At 43.8% G+C, this 18244-nt stretch overlaps 1 protein-coding gene across 14 annotated transcripts in view; it reads right to left on the bottom strand.

Moving 5' to 3' along the window:
* Positions 1 to 1303: 1303 nt before the first annotated feature.
* SHROOM3 (shroom family member 3) overlaps positions 1304 to 18244 on the bottom strand; it is a 185424-nt gene continuing 168483 nt past the window's right edge. For 12 of the 14 annotated variants that reach the window (XM_036896794.2, XM_036896793.2, XM_057502349.1 and 9 more), the window contains 4 exons: positions 17146 to 17652; positions 14382 to 14532; positions 6776 to 7048; positions 1304 to 2723 (listed from right to left, as the gene is read on the bottom strand). In XM_036896794.2, the coding sequence (XP_036752689.2) occupies positions 2355 to 2723; positions 6776 to 7048; positions 14382 to 14532; positions 17146 to 17652 (1300 nt within the window). In that variant the 3' untranslated portion in view covers positions 1304 to 2354. The remainder of the gene's footprint in view (positions 2724 to 6775; positions 7049 to 14381; positions 14533 to 17145; positions 17653 to 18244) is intronic. The other 2 variants (XM_036896787.2, XM_036896798.2) reach the window with 2 other exon arrangements.

The following is an 18244-nucleotide window of genomic DNA, read 5'->3' as shown; positions in this document are numbered from 1 at the left end:
TATGCTCATGATCTTGGCTAGGATATTGCTGGGAGGAAATAGGGTGGCTTCTTCTGTAGATGATTTTTTTTTTCTAATAGTGGTGAAAAAATGTAAAATAGAAAAGGTATAAAGAATAGGCTTATTTTCTAGCTAAAGGGATTTGGGATTAACCATGAAACTTAGGGTAGTGGTTTCTTTCTATCAGAGCACACAGGTCAAGTCCTGCTACAAAAAAAATTACATCCACTTAAGAATTAGATTTCAAAGACATACTTGTTACTTCACTTGTTTCAGATAACAGGTTTCAGTGTAGCCCAAAGAAGGGATAATATCCTAGGAATCAGCAGGTTTCATATTTGTGTCGTGCTAAGCAGCACCCCTTGCACTGTACTATGGGGGTCACTTACTTTGATATGTTAGAAAAGTGATTGAAAAAGACTGAATGTCAAAATGTTCCCAGTTAAATCTTTAAGAAGACTTATTCTGAAGAGTGTTGGGACTTGGGAGCCCCAGAATCCTACTGAGGATTTTCACTAAGAGCTGAACAAATCTACTGGCTTGCTTCAACTCAGCCTGACACAAGGTACCATTTAGTATCAGCAAGACACTGTTAATTACCAATTAGCGTTGATCTCAGGCTCCTGGGTTAGCCTAAGTCTGATTAAATGTCAGTTCAATGCACTGTTGCTACTTCAAAATGACCATGCAGTGGAACTGTTGAATGCTGTCACTCATCCCACTGATTCCCTGGGAAATGGGACCCCTGAATGGTAAGAGAAGCTTTTGAAAACATTCCTGGGAAACAAAGGTGCTGTCTTACTGCGTCAAAGAGTCAGACAGTGAATATCTCCCAAAAACCAAAGCAATGCCTTTGGCTGGCTGCTCACAAACTCCTGGGTGACCTATTGGTTCTAAGTTCATCAGAAAATGTGTGTTGGGGAACATAACTAGTTTTGAAGTCCTTAACCAGAAGGTAAATTTAAGTAATTGAATGTACAGAGGCAAAAAGGGCATTTGTTACCCTCACACAATTTTAATTCTGCTTCTCTAGACCTGGCTGCTTTGGTACTTGCAGCTCAGCCAGCAGAGGTGGCCGCTAGCCCCAGGTTGGGCACACGGCAAAACCAAAACAGAAAACGAAAGCACAGCCTAGGATGCGCCACCTGCTCAAAGGAGGTGGCTCTTCCCATGTCAACAAAACCTGGCCACTGGCCCTAGCCTCCTTCCACTCTTCCATTCTGTTTGAACAGCCTTACACCTGAGCTCTACAGCACCCTCTGAGTTATTATTGAAGCATGATAGTGCAAAATCAGTCTTCAGATGTTAAGGAGGGTGTTTTTAATGGTGGCTGACAGGTTTGACATTTTAGGAAAAACTTTAAAAAGCACTGTTGAAACAAATAGCCTGCTAATATACCTTACTACATAAATTATATTTAGCCCAAATCTGGTACAGGAGAGCATGAATTCAGTTTTGAATTGGGTTGGGGTCTGACTCTCTTGTCATACAGGTTGGAGAGTTTGTCGTCCTTGTTAGTAAAATACAGCTTCTAGCTCACCACCACAGTGATAATGACATGTAGCCATGCTGCATAAAGCCGCCTTCCTGGGGAAGGTGTACGTTTTCCTGTTTGTTGCAGGAGTAGAGTGGTGAGGATGGGCAGCAGTGGGATCGGGGATGCCAAGGTCACTCCTATTTGTAAAAATAAGACAGACAAGCCAAGGATTTAAGAAAAAACAAGTCTCCACGCTCAATATGCCTATCTTTGGAATTCTTCATTTCATTAAGATTTTCACAAAACACAAACCACAAACATAATTGTCTAGGTCCACAAAATAGAATCAAATAACTGGTTAGCACACAAACATAGTGATCTTTTTCATTAAAAAAAATATAAATAACAACATTCAAGGTTTAACAATTTTCTTCTGTGTTTCTTTTTAAGGCTTTATGTTGCAGGCCCTTTATTAATGATTACTCATACCGGTCGTCAGGATACCCTGCCCACAAGCACGGAAAGCCCCTGTGGACACACTCCCGAGGGGAACACACACTGTTCTCTGTTGCCTCAGCCTGTTAAAAACTACACAATCAAACACCCTCTAATCAGTTCTCACAGTTTCATTAATTTTCTTTCTACTACAAAGTAATAATAGAAAGGGGTAAGTTCCCAGCAGCATTCAAGCTCTCAGTCAATCATGAAGGGCAAGAAGGAAAAAAACAGGCTTTTTTCTGGATATAATTTTTTCCTTTTTATCCAGAAAAACCCCAATTACCCATATAGTTTAAACCGTGGTTTGTACTGAAACATTTTTCAGATTAAATAGTGTTGAGAAAAAGGGTGGTCTTTTGGTTGGGTGTTTTAGAAGAGGTTAAAGTGGAGAGGTTAAGGTTGGGAAAATACCACTGAAAGTACTTCCCCCAACAGGAGTCATTTCAGTGGTGAGGTCTGCGGGCAGGGCCAGGGCTCCCGCCTTGGGAATGAAATCCAAGGGCAGACTCTCCAGCAGACACTTGACTTGCTCCTGGCCCAGTTTGATCTTGTCGTCCAGCTTTCGCTGCTCAATGAGGAGTGTTGACTTCATTTTCACAAAATGCTGGTAATCCTGGAGTTGCTCCTCTGAGAGGTAATTGGCCAAGATGTCCAACACCACGCGTTCCCTTCGATCCAGGTTCTCCTTGAGCTCCCGGGCGTCCTCATGCTGCCCCGCCAGGACCTTCCTCTTCTCACTGAGAGAGCTCTGCAGGGGTAACGAGAGGTCAGCAAAGGGCCAGGGGGAGGAAGGAGGGAGCCAAACCCGCCTGCAAAGACACCTTCTATAGGACTGCAAGACATCTAGGTTGCTATTTCAACTGTCACCCTTAAGGAAGGAGACTTCATTTTTTGAAAATCAGTGTATTAATTACCCTTCTGCTGCATGTACATGGTTGTCTAACCTGGGAGGTCATACAGCAGCTTTAATTTGAGAGGGGATACGTTAAACTGGCTGGCGTAAATAAGCACTTTAGGTTTCTAGACTTAAAAAGACAATCAATGATTCTACTTATATGAGGTATTTCAAGTAGTCACAAGCACAGAGATACAAAGTGGAATGGTTGCCAGGAGCTGGGGGGAGGGGAGAATGGAGCATTCTTGTTCAATCTGTAGAATTTCAGTTTGGCAAGATGAAAAAGTTCTGGCGATCTGTTGCATAACAATGCAAATATACTTAACACTACTGAACTGTACATCTAAAAATGGTTAATTACGACAGTAAAACTGAAGGGGGAAAAAGGCCAGTCATCAGGATACCTTGAGTATTTACAAGTATTTACATTTATAGTGGTTCTCAAAGTGTGGACCAGCAGCAGCACTGCCTGGGGGAATTGTTAGAAATGCAAACTGTCAGGCCATATTCCACCTACTAAATCAAAAGCTCTGGAGGTGGGGCCCAGAGATCTGTGGTTTAACAAGTCTTCCAGGTGATTCTTTTGTAGCTGAAGTTTGAGAACCTCTGTCTTAATTCACAGACAACAAAGGGAACATCTTATTTCTCATTTCTAAAAAATTGTTTCCATTTTTCAGGTTTTTTTCTCATGCCTATGAATTTAATATGAGGGAGATTTTATTTAACCCATGATGGCAACTTCACATTCTAAGAGTTTCTCACACAAACCCAGTGGTAAACTAGCATGTCACCTTTAGGATTAATTTACTTTTACAAAAATCTCTAGTGTGGCTTCTTATGCAACATGCTAACATATAGTGAATATCATTTAAATTAAAACGAAATTTATATTTAATTATTAAGACTTCTCGGGCCACAGTGATTATGAGACATTAAAATGGAAATTAATCAAGAAATAAGATTTAAAAATATACTTGACTACAAATTAGCTTATGTAGGGTTATGAAAGGCTCATGTGTCTTTGCCCTAACTTCCCTTGAACTAGACTGACATATAATAATTCCTGGGGGAAAAGTGCAAGGTTATGGGTTTTTCTTACATCTCCATTTTCATAGGCTGCTTTCTCCTTATCAGAAAAACACACCTTAAAAAAAAAACCTTAGGGACTGAATTTGAATAAAGATGCCTTTCGAAACACTGTAGTTAAAAACTGAAAACCTCTTCCTCACCTTTAAAAAATCAAGAACTATTTTAAACATCAGAAATGTACAGAGATATAATACCTGTGTACCCATCATTAACAGTTGCCAACTCTTAACGTGAACATTTTCCACATTTGCTTCAGATTAAAAATAAAAAAATCAGATATTCAGGTAAACCCTTATATATACTTCTCCCAAGCACCCTGCATTGGTACCTGTATTCTGAATTTGGCATTTGTGAACTACTTAGTCTTCCTTTCCTCAATAAAAACTAATACTAAAGATTGTATATCATTGGTACCTTAATTAAAAAAAATAAAAAAAGATGCATTTTGTAGGTGAGCAAGCACTTGTATTTCAGAGTGCAAGCATGCATTTAAGTGTTGAGTTGAATTGAATTTTAGTACAACTCTTCCTCTAACTAGAAATTGCTCCAGGATTCCTTACCTCAGATATCTGCAGCAACCATCGTCATGGCCAAACAGGAAATGTGGAATTTCCTTCTGCTCTACCTTTCCCTGAATATAACACACCCTGCTAATTGAAGCCAGTTTTCTCACTCCCTATTCTCTAGCCCCATGACAACTGCCTTAGTTAAAAGACTAACCCCTTCTTGTTAGACTACTATAATAGGTGTCCCAGCTGTAAGCGTCATTCTCACCCCTCCCCAGGCTTATTATGTCATGGAATTAGTTTATGGCTTTTCCTGGCTTACAGGTTAAAGTCCAAAGTTGAAGTTTGACACGCAAGGCCTTTGCGATTATTTTCTGTGCCGATACTGTGCTCTCCTCCAGATCCACTTTCTCAGCCCTGCTCTGTGGAGCTGAACTCTGCAGGCTGCATCAACGGAACATGCTTGCCTTTCTGGCAAATGGAAGGCTAGGGTCGGATAGGAGGGTTGGAGGCGAAAAGGCATTGGAGCGTTTCTCCCTGACTCTTTCCTTGCCAGGAGCCTGGTTCTCTCACCAAGGCCTCGGGGCTGTAGGATAGCTCCTTTGTTCCTCTACGCTGGAGGCGGCGGTAATGGCTTCTCTGCGATGCTGATCCAGGGAGGCTTCACTCTCTTCTTGGTCTCCCTGAATCTTCCCCACGCCTTTACTGAATTCTGTGTCTCCTTTGACTGAGCCATCTATTCCCTGTCAGTTTCCTGATTCCACACTTTTATAATATTTCCTGCCATTTACTCTTTTTAAGAACAAGTAAACCAAGCAATCATTGTTTTAGACATACCAACCATATGCTAATCAGTTCTTGAATATGCCATGACCTTTCTGGACTTTGTTCATGGCATTCCTCCTAAATGGTGAAGCCCTTCCTCTCTTAGTCCACCTAGAATTAAGAAATTCTTCTGAACGCTATTCAGGTGTCACTTGTGAAGCCATTCCCGGCCTCACTCCACCACCCGGGAAGTGCTGCGTGGCTCTGAGTTTATTGCTGCAGCTTGTTGGCGCGATCACCCTCCATCCTGGTTCCCTCACTATCGCGAGAGTTCTGCAGGGCCCGCCCTGCATCTTAGTGTTCGTCCCTAGCATGCAGAGCACCTATTTGACAGTTTCTCATCAGCTGTTTGCTGAGTGGAAGGAGGAAAGGACAACACTTTTGGGGCAGATACTGTTAGACAATTTCTAGATGAGGAAGCTAGGGCTCAGCACATTTCCAGGAGGAGGGCACTTGCTGGGAGTGAAACTACAGAAAGTTCCTAGATGCTCAGAGTCCATTCCTAAATGCTTACCATCTAGACTTTCTAATCCTTTGAAAAATCTATTTGAAAAAGGACATATTTCCTTTTAATGCAACATATTAGAAAATAGTTGAGAAATCCCTGATAACACTGAATGAGGGTTTACCAGAAAGCAAAGGAGCCTCTTAGGGCTGGAACACTTATCAGCTTCTAGTGTGTGTATATAAATTTGTGTGTGTGTATATGTGTGTGTGTGTGTGTGTGTGTGTAGTTCTAGATGCACTTATTGTCTGACTTCCTTTAGTAAGTTCCATGAGGGCAAGGATCTATCTGCTTTGTTCACAGATGTATCCCAAGTGTTAAACACCCAGTGAAGATCTGCTGTACGCATGAGCAGATGAATGTGCTGAGCTATGGAGTTAAGTTCCATGTAGTGAACAAAACTCGGGGTCTGCATCAGGGCCTCACTTCCTGGTCTGTGGTGAGGACTCAGTGAGATACACACAAAGTACGGAGACCTACTGTGCCCGACGAAGAGGAAGTACTCAGTTTTATCCAGTATTGCCACCACTGCTTTTACCTGTCCTCTTCCTTCCAGTGAAGGGTGCAGTGGAGACACCTGGGTGCAACTGCACACAAGTCCACTGCCCCTCACCTGCAGAATCCCTGTGCCTGAACTCTATCTAGTTTCAGCATTCTCTCCTCATCCCTAACAGCTTTGCTGTCCCTCCCTTTCACTGTCAACCCTATCACACTTCTCTCTTTCCTCTTTCCGGGATGAGAAGGAAGGAAGTGCAGGCGCTTGTGTTTTTACTCTCATTAGTATTCCCCGAGCCTTAAGTGTCAGCATCATGTCTCCGCATGGAAGATGCTGTCTTCTGTTTTTGGTTAGCCGTATGTTGGACTCTCTCCCTGCCCCAAACAGATCCTAATTGTCTTGGGAGGAGGCACCATGTCCAGTGGACTGCTCTGTGTAAGTGGGTTCAGAGGGAAAACTTGAACTGAACTGCTAGGCCACCTACCCTTTCTTCATTACTGGCATCCTCACCAAGGCCACTAAGGACGTTCTCCACGCGGGCCAGGCGCCCTGAGAGTGACAGCAGCAGGTTTACCACCTTGTCCAAGTCCCCGATGAACATCTTATACTTGTCAAACTCATTGGGCTTGCAGATCTCACTGATCAAGGCCTCCACCTCTTCCCCCAAGGCATTATTGAGCTTGATGTCCATCAGCAGACTCCCCTTCGCTTCCTGGAGGGTTGCAAGCTTGTGGGTGAGGCTTCGAATGAGCTCAGCCTGTAACCACAGAGGAGACACAGCAAAAGTTAGCCAGCAGGAGCTATCAGTGGAAGGAGGGTTCACTTCGCCCAGCTATATCCTGTCTTCTTCAAGGCTCTGCTGAGGCCTCCTACTCTACATGGACTGCCCCCAATATTAGGTCACAATATTCCTTCCTTTGCCTGAATGTCTGCAATGCCTTTCCCAGAACCTATTCATTCCTCACAGGCCAACACTTGATTACACATCACCTTGTAATGTTTTCCCATTGTGTCATGCCGTGTATAGCTCTGTCTTCCCAACTACTGACTTTTGTAAATCTTTTCAGGATATGCTCAAAAGAAGTCCTCACGATATCAGAAGCAGGTAGGGTAAATATTCTTGTTTTATAAATAGAGAAGCCAAGAGTCAAAGGATTTAAGGGACTTGCCCAAGGTTACAGGGCTGAGCTGAATGTTATTCACAGCCACCACTTGTAGAGCAACTACTATGGGCCAGATTATGGTGCAAGGAACCCTGCATAGATTAGCTCAGTTAGTCTTCCCAGCAATCTTGTGGTAGATACTATTTTATCCACACACAAGAGATGACAAAACCAAGACTTGGTGAGGTGAAGACATGGCCTGAGACAGACTACCCTTGTATAGTTATTATAAATATTCATACCAAGACCTTTATCAGAAGCCAGCCCCCTTCTGATAAAGTTCTTTCCACTGCACCCAAACTGGTCCAAGTTACCAGAGCTATGTCATTTGCTAACTTCATTATAAATTTCCATACCTATAAAAGAATTGCACAACTATCAATATATTTAACTGAAGGAACAAAGTAAGGGTTTCAGTGGTTTCAAGTTTGACTTCATTTATATTAAGTGTCTACTACCACTTTGCTGCAAGAGAAATTAAAGTCCATGGTCTTTAATGAAATTAGTCTTTTATTTCTTTTTTAGCCTAAGGTAGCTAGATGGAAAAAGGATATAATATTTTTTTGTTAAACCCTATTTCTTTACCACTAAAAAGGTTTCAGCTTGTGCATGTTCTTTCTCTGTGTGTGTGTATGTATGTGTATATCTCTCTCTACATATAAATCAAGCCATGTGGCTTCAATTAGAAACTTGGTTAAAAAAAAAAAGGTCACAATCTCTATGTTGGAGCTGGACCACCATACATACTCCAGTCTAAGTGAGGTTCATAATGTCCTTGAAACATCTTAAGTTCTGGCTTCAATGGTGACATCTTGTCTTCTCAACCCCCCTCATCCCAGAAGCTGAAGGGTGACTAAAAAATTCCCATCTCATTATGGGTTATAAACTTTGGCTTTCCACAAGCTACTCTGCTGAGACAAAGTCAATGCAAAAGACAATTTTAGTAGTGGGAAAAAACATGTAATGTGTAAGTATATTACTGCTCAACAGAAAAGTGAAGGTGGGAGAATATTGCTTAATGTTGTTTAAGTTTCCTTGTATTCTTGTGCAAAACTCGTCATTTTCCAAAATACCGTAGCTGTCTGTCTGGTAGCTATGGAATTCGCTGGCAAGGTGACCTGCTAGGTACCTCCTGCACAATGCCTAGCAGGGTGTGCTGATCTTGGACTGTGCCATCAGCTCCTACGAAGAGAACAAGGATACTGAGGTGGAAAGCTGTTACACCTCCCACCATTCCTGCTGGACTGGATGAAGGCATCCATTATTCCTGTTCTTCTGGTAGATAGTGAGAGAGGCTGACTTCCCGCAGATGTTAGGAACCTTGGAGTTAGAGAATTAGGAACCTTGAACGTTGCATTTCCTAGGCTTGCCACTCTAAATGTCGCCAGATGATACCTTCTTATGGGAAACCAGGTTATACCAAATCCCAAGAGGTAGTTAACTGAGTAACACTTATCACTCCAACCTCAGGAAAAGGCCTTCTGCTCATTCAGATGTTTTGCGATCCATTTCAACCTCCCATTTTGAGAAGCATAGTTTCTGGAAAAAGCTTTTAAAAAACTAAATAGTAGAAAAAAAAGAAGGTAACAGCTTCGTGGTTTTCATTAGTCCTATAACTATGACTTCTTTTGAAATTAATAGTGTGTGTCATCACTTCTGGAACTCAAAGCACTTTTATAATACTTTAATATCATTTATAAAATCCTCATTGTGGCTCTCAGAAGCTGGTATTTTTGGGGAAAGTGTGATGACTTTTAATTTGTAAGTGAGCAGCAAACAGTAAGGGTAAGTCTGCCCTCGTGTGCTGGGGTGAGTGGCGAGGAGAGGAGAGCTCTCCTCCGTGTTCCTGCTGGACTCTCACCAGCATTCTGGGGCTCCTACACAGGTCTGCAGTGCTGAAGGGTAGCCACCACCTAAGCCTCAATGGGTGCGGACAGGGTGGAGAACCATGACTGAGGCTCAGCAGTCTGATCTGCTCAGTGTCTCCCCTGCAGATTGTTTGGTTTTCAAAGATATGAACACTGGGCAGAGCCATAAGCCTATCCATGTAGAAGCTCATGTGCACTCCACGCTTCATGGAATAAGGAATGGAAGGAGATGAAGATGTCTAGGTGCTCCAGGGAGGCTTCTGTGCAAGAAGCAAGACACACTGTGTGGCATTTGGGTTTCTGAAAGCTATTTGCTGGGTTGCAACGTGATCTGTACACAGCTCAGCCATATGTGCTAATGTGAGCGTCACTGGGCAGTCACAGCCATCATTCCCAGCCCAAATGTTGCATATTTGGATGGTATTTGAATTTTTTATTTTACCAAGCCCTTAAACTATGGAAATTTGGACTTAAAAATGTAGTTAAGAGGGATCTGAGTAACTGGAGGCAATGAGGGAAAATTGGCTGTGCTAAATAGCCAGTTCTTTGCCAAGACATATCTCCAAAAAATTACCACCTTCTATCTGCAGAATTCACTGGGGGAGAGAGAAGAGCTGTTCTGGGGGTCTTTCTTTTTTTCTTGTTCTAATAACATACTAGTCTCTCAGGAGCTACTTAACTAGCAGAATCATTGACATTTATCCACTTCTCACCTGGCACAAACTGTTAATTCGCCCTGTGTGAGATGCTACTTCTAAGGGCTCTTTCTCTGAACCTAGTTTAGCAGACCCTCCCTCCCACATCACCATCTGCATGCAGCAACCCTGCTGGGCCCTCTCCTACTTACCACTCAGGACCCAGCTTCACAGAAGAATCACCAACAGGCAAGTCGCTTGGCCTGGTGTGCCTCAGTTTTCTCAGTCATAGCAAGCAGCTAATAATACCCACCTAATGCTAATAGTATCTAGGCTTTGAGCTCGTTCTCTGTGCCAGGTGCTATTTACGGGTTTAGCTGTTAGGTCACTCCTCACAGCTGCCAGATGAGGCAGGTGCCATTAGTCCCGTCTTCCTGCTGATGGAGTGAGGCAGATGGAGGTTATTTAACCTGCCCACACTCATGCTAGAAAGTGCCAGAGCCGGGCTTAATCCCAGGTCATCTGGCTCTAGGATTCAGGCTTTTAATCACTACATTAAATAGGTCATAAGAACATTATGAGGCTCAAATAAAATAAAGCTTGTGCAAGTACTTTGGGAAATAGAAAAGTATTATACACATTCAAGCTGTAACTTTCTGGGTGCTATCCCTAAGACTAGGTAGCCATCTGAGGAACACACACCACTCTGGGGGAGTACCCAACTTCTCTCCCACACAACAGCACGGCTTTGCTTTCTGCTCGGATAGTGTTGCCAATAGTGTCTCTACACCCCGTTGGCCTCCACTGATTGACTGTCTTCATCTCAATGAGTAATTCAGGACTCTGGCCGAGTTGTTGGGGTTTAGGGACAGAGTGGAGCACAAGCTCCTGCTGGTAAAAAATTGGGGCTAGATAAAGGCTTTATTGTTCTTTCTTTCTTTCTTGGTTTTAAATGGGAGGATCCAGGGGGCAGCACACGACTATTTTCTCAGCTGAATTTCACCCAAGACAGATGTTGAGGGCAATTTCTGTCCCAATGACAGAAACTGGATCAAACCTCCATCTCATATAGTGTGACCTGACTGAAGCAGAAAGATCATGCGGACGCGGCTGCCATTTCAAATACTCCCTAGCACATTCTCTGTCAAGAGTGTTTTCTTTCTTTTTTTTTTTTTTTACCATTTTCTTTTGGGGATTGTGACCACAAAGTTGTCATATTCACTTAGTATGGTCTCTTGGTTCTGGGTATCAGGCATCATTGACACACAAGAAGCAATACTAAATTTCTTTAAAGTCAACTAAGCTCATAAGCCTCCCTCCCTACATGCCCTTCCTGTTTTCCCTGTGTCAGAGGTGACACTCACCTAGGCCAGAAATGTGGGAGTCACCTTTGAATCTTCTTCCTCTTCCATACTCCACATCTAATCTGGCATCAGGTTCTGTCCATTTTGCTTCCTTTTTTTAAACCATCTGTTTCTCACTGCTGTTTCAGTGCTGTAATGTCACTTTCCTGACAGCTGTAACACCCTCCCCACTGCCCTTTCTTCCTCCTATCCTACTCTACTCATGGCTGCCAGAGAGACTTCGCTAAAATGCAAATCTGCCACGTCTCTCTCCCTGTGATAAACCCTGTGTGGGGAACTCCTGATGCTGGCCAAGATCACACAGCCCAGGACAGCCTCTCTCCAGCACTTACTAAGACCCCTGGGCTCTGGCGAGGGCTCTGTATATGAAGTGTGGCAGTTCAGTGGGGAAGGGAGCCACACTGGAAGTACCATCCAGAATAGGGGTGTTTCCTGTCCCCACCTTTATGTTCTAGTTCTGCCCTGAGGATAGACAGCTCCAACGCAGAACCGCACAGAGGGTGCGATGGCAAGAACTCTTGAGAAAAGCCCTGCCTCTAAAGCCAGAGGACTAGAAAAGGGGCCTCTGTGAGCTAGAGTGTGCGGAAATCCTGTTTCTAACCTGCCCCTCTCTTCCTCGTTCTCCCAGCCATGCCCCTGAGGGGTGCTCTACCTGTGGAGCTGCACTGCACAGTGGTGGTACAGGCACTGAAACCCCAAGAGCAAAGCCCTTCTTTCTGGTCCGAGGAGCTAGGAAAAGGACCTAGTGGCCCAAAGAATAGGAGGGCAATTCCCATTATTTTTTCCTTTCTGTTTTATTGAAGGTGGTCTCAGCCGTGCAGAATGGCACAGGAGCACAGGCTGATATAACAACGAGAACCTATCTTTCTAGCCAGAGAGGCCCAGGAAAAGGGGCTGTTGGGAGCCGGGGAGTGTAGGGGAAAATACTGGACAGGAGGAGCTGGAGAAGACCCCCTAATTCTGTGCAAGAACTGGCGTAAGGCCAAGATTCACCCTCACACTGCAGGAGTGTGGGGCAGACCCAAAGCAGCAGAGCAAAGACTTTGAGAACTGAATTGTTTCCAAATCAGATATTTAAATGCAAGCGACACTAATGAAAATTCTATTATACATTAATAAACTTGGAGTTCATTAAAACAAAAAAATCTTGGCGGGTTCTCCACTGCCGCACATGAACTCTCGAGCATTTCACACAGAGCCCCATGTGACCTCCATGACCTTCTGTTCCTTGTGGATCCTCCCAGCCTCCTCATCCGCTATTCATGGCCTTCCTTTGTTGCTCTCTAAAATTGTCAATTTCTAATTTAGTCATGAACGTTTTTGTTTTACATTCCAAAACAACATAATGCGGAAGTACCTTTCTTCAAAACACACACACTTCCTACATTTTTCACACCTCCAGGTCTTTTTTCCATTCTCTTCCCTTTGTCTTGAATGCCCCCTTCTCTCTTCTTGTCCTGACTCATTCTAACACATTCCAGTTACATTAGCATAAAATGTGTTCCAGGTGTCAGGTTGGTTTTGTGTAAATAAGATAATATAGCATTATATAAAAAAGAGCTCGTAACTCGAACATAAAAAGTGCTCAGTAAGTGTTACCTAATGTTATTTCCTGTGAGGATTAACCCTCCATTCCTTCACATTCTCAGTCTAAAATACTTCTTGCCACATAAACCTCAGAGTGAGAGGGTGATAATAAAGTGATGAAAAAGCATTGGAAAAATAAAATTAAGATGGGGAGGCAACAGCAACGGGTAATTTGCCACACTGCTACTGTAAGGCAGGTTTGCCTACATGCAAAGAAATCAATCAATAAAAAAACAAAAAATGTGCAGTTATACGGGTGTTGTGGCATCTTGGCACTTGTAACAGTGTCTGACAGCTTCCTATTTGGGGAAATAAAGGCAGCCTAGAGCAAGGTGGTTCTCCCCCAATCACAGGACCCATTAATCCGGCAGTGATGAAGTAGGGCTGTGTCAAGAGGTGTGCCGTGAAGCGGGTATGTGAACGGGAAAACCTTGGGCTGGGACTGTGTGTCACCACAGTGGCTGGCGTCTCAGTCATGCATGGTGAGCCCATGGAGCTACAGCAGTAGGAAGACCAGCACTGCCGGAGGCGCTCCTGAAATCCCTAAATCCTCCTGCTCCATTCCTCCCTGCGTCCAGGGTCTATATCCTGTGGTTTCATCCCAACATGCAAAAGAGAGCTTGGGACACATCTATGTAATAAATGAAATAGAATCACGTAAGAGAGTTCTCCCGGAATGGTACCACTGAGAACCACTGATGGCCCAGGCTCGGCAAGAGGCCAGCTTTAGCAGAGTCCTTTTCTCAGCATGCAGGCTTGAGCTGTTTGAGGGGCTGGAAGCACGAGGCTGGCAGTCCCTCTGGGGCTGCAGGGAAAGTGGAATGCAAGAACTTTCTCCCCTGCAGGCACAGCTGGGCTCAGACCTCCATGGCAGGTGGGAAGGCAGTGGCAGCAGCTGGTCATTTGAAAATGCTTTACGTTTACAATTTCTGTACATCACATGCTAATGAGTACATTCCTATATTGTGCTTTCAAGCTACTGCTTGGGTACTGCAAAGAGCACTGGAGAATCTAAAGATTAACACTATCTTTTCTCAGAGGTGTCTTTTAACAATTGGTTTCTCTTTCCTTAAAGTTTCCAGATTTTCTAGTTTCCCTTTTGACCATGAAACATGAAATGAAAATGACACACAGACCATTGGCACTGGCTGGTCGGATGGGAGAACAGGTCAGGGTCCCTGTGCTGAACGCATTAAGTCAAGGGGCCAGGGTTTTATTCTCAGCTATGGGACTTTTAGGAAATAACTTATTCCCTGTAACCTTCACTTTTGTCATTGTGTAAAACTGAAAATGACAAGAGAGCTGTGAGGAAGTTGCTCCAAGTGCCCTGCAAGTCTGAGCCCAGTGATGGTTTGGGCAAGGCTGGTGATGTGACAGGTGCCTTCCCCTCCTGCTGTTAGGGACTATGTCCCCATTAGAACCCGGACTGTCTTTCTGAGGAGCACAGAACGCTGGCCCCAATTCCTTCCTTACCTTCTTTTCATTGACATCTGCCTGCTCCTCTTCCTCATTCACCTCTTCTGGCATATCTTTGAGTTTGTTTAGAAGTTCAGCCTTGGGAGCAGACACATTGTAGTAGGCAGGGCAGTTGACCCACATGCCCATGGCTTCATTCTCTTCACTCCTCGGTCACACAGAACAAAAAGTACAGCCAAACATAACATACCAGATTTCACCACATCTATCCATTTAGAAATGCATAAAAAAATTGAATTTCCTTCCAGAAATTCAGATGACCTAATACTTATAATGAGTAATTACTATGTATAGGGCTCTTGAAGCTGTGCAAACTCAGGACAGAAAACCACCAAAGGTAGTAACTGAGATTGGGGACTCGGCTTCAGGACTATGGACTTGCCATCCTCTCTGCAGGTTTTTCGTTTTGTGATGAATGTAAGAAAGATATTGACTCCCTATTTCACAGAAGGACAATGGGGAGCTATGACTTAACCAATGTGAAAGAACTTTTAAGGTACTGCACAAACCTCAGATTTTAGGTTATTTCCTGCTTTTCCTGGATTACCTATAATCTTAATTGTTGCCTGGACACTTACCAATTTTCCCTCTCATGTAAGCTTGATATCCCATATAAGCCCAAGAAATCTGAAGCTTGCCGATCAATGAATATAACACATGAAATCTACTCGCTGATATACACAGCAAGGGATTTCAAAGCTGGAGAACAAATTAGGAATTGAGAAACGTGGTATCTAGTGTTCTGTTTTACTATAATCGAGCTGCCTTTCAGACTATCTAGGACAGATTCTATGGAAGTAAGGTTCTTTTGGAGAGGTACTTCACCTATTGAATCTTGTGATGTTATGTAACATCTAGATCATCATTTAACTAGAGAACAAAGAACCATAAATTTTTTTTACTAGTTTCGTCCTTGATGGGATGGGACTATTCCTCTAAGCAATATAGTTACACTTAAGCCAGTTAATTGAAAAAAAAAGAGAAACTACTACATTTTTCAAAATATTATTACTGATAATGTTTTTTCCCCCAGATACACTCATTGCATCATAAATGGGCCTCTTAGTCATTAGATGAACCCTCACCATGGCTATCTGCCCGGTCTCGTGTGCAATACTCAGCACAGAAAAGTGCTCATTTTCACCAGAAGATGGCACCAGCCATTCCTCCAGGTCTCAGTGCTGCAAAAGCTACATGACCATTTCACTTCTAAAGTGGGAGAACAATCGCTCTCAATGAAATGATAATGCTAGGAGATGCTTTTCTAAGGGTGTATTTTGTTACTTTGGTCTTTCTACAGCAAGTGGTCAGAGAATACAACGAACAGAAGCCCCTCTGACCTACCATAACCATCCATGGTGACCTGACTGGCACACTCACAGAAACTCATCTTTGGGCCCCTCATGGTACCTAGCGGATTGCCTTGCATGCTGTAGGTGTTCCATTAACGTCTACTAAACACGTGACCCTGGATAAGTCACTTCACCTCAATTAATCTCTATTTGTCAAATTTGAAAAAGAAGGGGATAGACAAGGTTACTGTTCAGGCCTTATGTTATCAGAAGCTCCCCTAATATATCGAAAAGCTTCTAAGTATTACATAGCTCCTTTTTCTCTTCCTCCCCCAAATCAAACTATGCTATTCCTCTTAGTAATTTAGTGAGGAACAGCTAGAAATTCTGAACTGAAATGCATTTCCCAACTGAAATGCAAGCCCAAATTTGGATGAAATGCTCTGTTTTTATTTAGTCTGGAAGCCACTAACTGCAGAATTCCCGTCAATCCACATAGTTTTCACTGAAAATTAAAAAGAAAACAAAAACCACTCTATATCTTTCCATAGTAGTCCCTTAAGGAAATCAGATATGCAAGAAATATTCCAATAACACAGCAGAAATCAGAAGAATGAAAAATACTGATTACTTAGGTCTTTTTACCCCTGTGGTTGGGTGCTGAGCTCAGTAAGGACGGCACGTACTCACTGCTCTGGCAGCTCCACGGCACAGGCTCCTGGGCCAGCCAATGCCACGAGTGCGCCCCTGTTCAGATCCTTCTTGTCAGGATTTCCTCAGACATGCACCCTTACTCTTCAAAGGGGAATGTCAGTGTAATCCATTCCTTTATGTGCTCCTCCCTGCCACCCGCCATGTTCCCTCTGCTGTGGGGAGGGCCCTGTCACGCTCACCACTCCTCCCTGCTCCCCTCCAGCACTGGCCCCTGTGGGGCTCTCTGTAAAGGTAGCTGACTGAGGACAGGCAGTTGCATGTTTGCTGAGTTAGGGGCACAGCATAATTGTTGAGAGAGTGGGCATGATCCCAGTGCCAAGTTCACATCCAGATGCTGTTATTGGCATGTTCTATGACCTTGGCTGGGTTTGGTCTTAATTTCTTTGTGCTTCAGTTTCCTCACTGGTAAAATGGAAGTAAAATTGGTGGCTACTTCAGAAGGTTCTTGTGAAGATTAAATGGTAATGTTGATATAAAGAAATCAATACTTTGCTTGACACAAAGAAAATGAATAGGTATTAATGGCAATTATTATTATTACTATTATTTTTGTTGGGTAAGTGCCTGGTCACTCAAGGTCAGGCTGTCCCATATCCTTCTCTTCAGGGCCACTCCCTTAAGGCCAAGGTGGAATGTCACTCTTGGGTCAGAACTGTTGGAGGCAGGAGAACATCAGATAAGTAGTCCTACACTTATCTTTACCCCATGAAGGAGTTCAACTCTACGTGCCTTTGGGGACATTACCAGAGACTTACCTCTTGCCTTCACATTCTGGGCAGTTGACAGTTCTCTGTGTGGCCTTCCTCTTCATGTCGTCTTCCTTCAGCAAGTCAACATCTCGGGGAAATAAACCTTCCATCAGGTCCATGGTTGTCTTCATTCTGGAGTCTGGATCCAAAATGTCTGCCAGAGATTTGTCTTGGTGGACAATTTCCTTGGCCAGAGCCTCTGTTCTGCTGTCTTCTGAGGTCTTCTGAGGACCAGAACTGACTTTTTTTTCTAAACCTTGAGTCCCACTGACTGGGGCTGGGATGAGGCTCTGGGTTTGGACGGGAGGTGGTTGCCATAGGCTCGGCTGCTTGCCAAGAGACCCAGCAAGCTGGGGCGCTGCCCACGTGGTGCGGGGTGGGGTGGTCTCACCGGCCTCTGGCCCCTGGACTGGAGTCTGGGATGTGGAAGCCAGTATCTGACCACCAACCAAATGGGCTGGACCCCGCACGGACCTTTCCTTGGCAACTGTCACCTTGGCAAATTTGCTGGAGCTGTTAGGGATATTAACAAAAAAAGAGTAGTAAGAGAAGAGTCAGTGGAAGGGCGGAGGAAGACTGAGGGGCTTTCCCCATCATGAGTGGGGGAAAGGCAGTCACACTTCTGAGGGTATTATTCCTCCAAACCACGGGGTCCTAAAGGGCCTGCTCCTGAGCCCAGCAGTTGGTCACAGGGAGTTGTGGACTTTTTAAAGGGGAGGGATCTAGTGGGAATTCAGGTTTGCTAAATGTTGCTGTGAGTCCAGGGCTTTCTGAAAGGTCCAGGTGAACAGGGTAGTGCTGGTGAATCACTCATATTCAGAGGCAGTCACCACAAAGGTGAAGTCAGGCAATGTGTTCTTTTGGTGTTGTGAGAGATCACTTGTCCTAGGGACTATGCATTGGGAAATGCTTCTTCCCCATTCTTGTGGTTTTCCAAATGATTTATTCCCTAAATATTACCAACCTTTAGCCCCATTCTTTATTCCTTCTGTGGGCCTGGAGTGAGTTTGGAAAGAGAAGTGGAACATCAACCATACATAGGACAGCCTCTTTTTTATTTAAAGTGAGGCTGCCTCTAGCCTCTATACCTGTTTCTCTATCCATC

This window comes from Manis pentadactyla, chromosome 5 (assembly GCF_030020395.1).
Source record: "Manis pentadactyla isolate mManPen7 chromosome 5, mManPen7.hap1, whole genome shotgun sequence".
Classification (NCBI taxonomy): Eukaryota; Metazoa; Chordata; class Mammalia; order Pholidota; family Manidae; genus Manis; species Manis pentadactyla.
The sequence above is the reverse complement of the archived record's forward strand: the minus strand, read 5'-3'. Positions and strand labels throughout refer to the sequence as shown.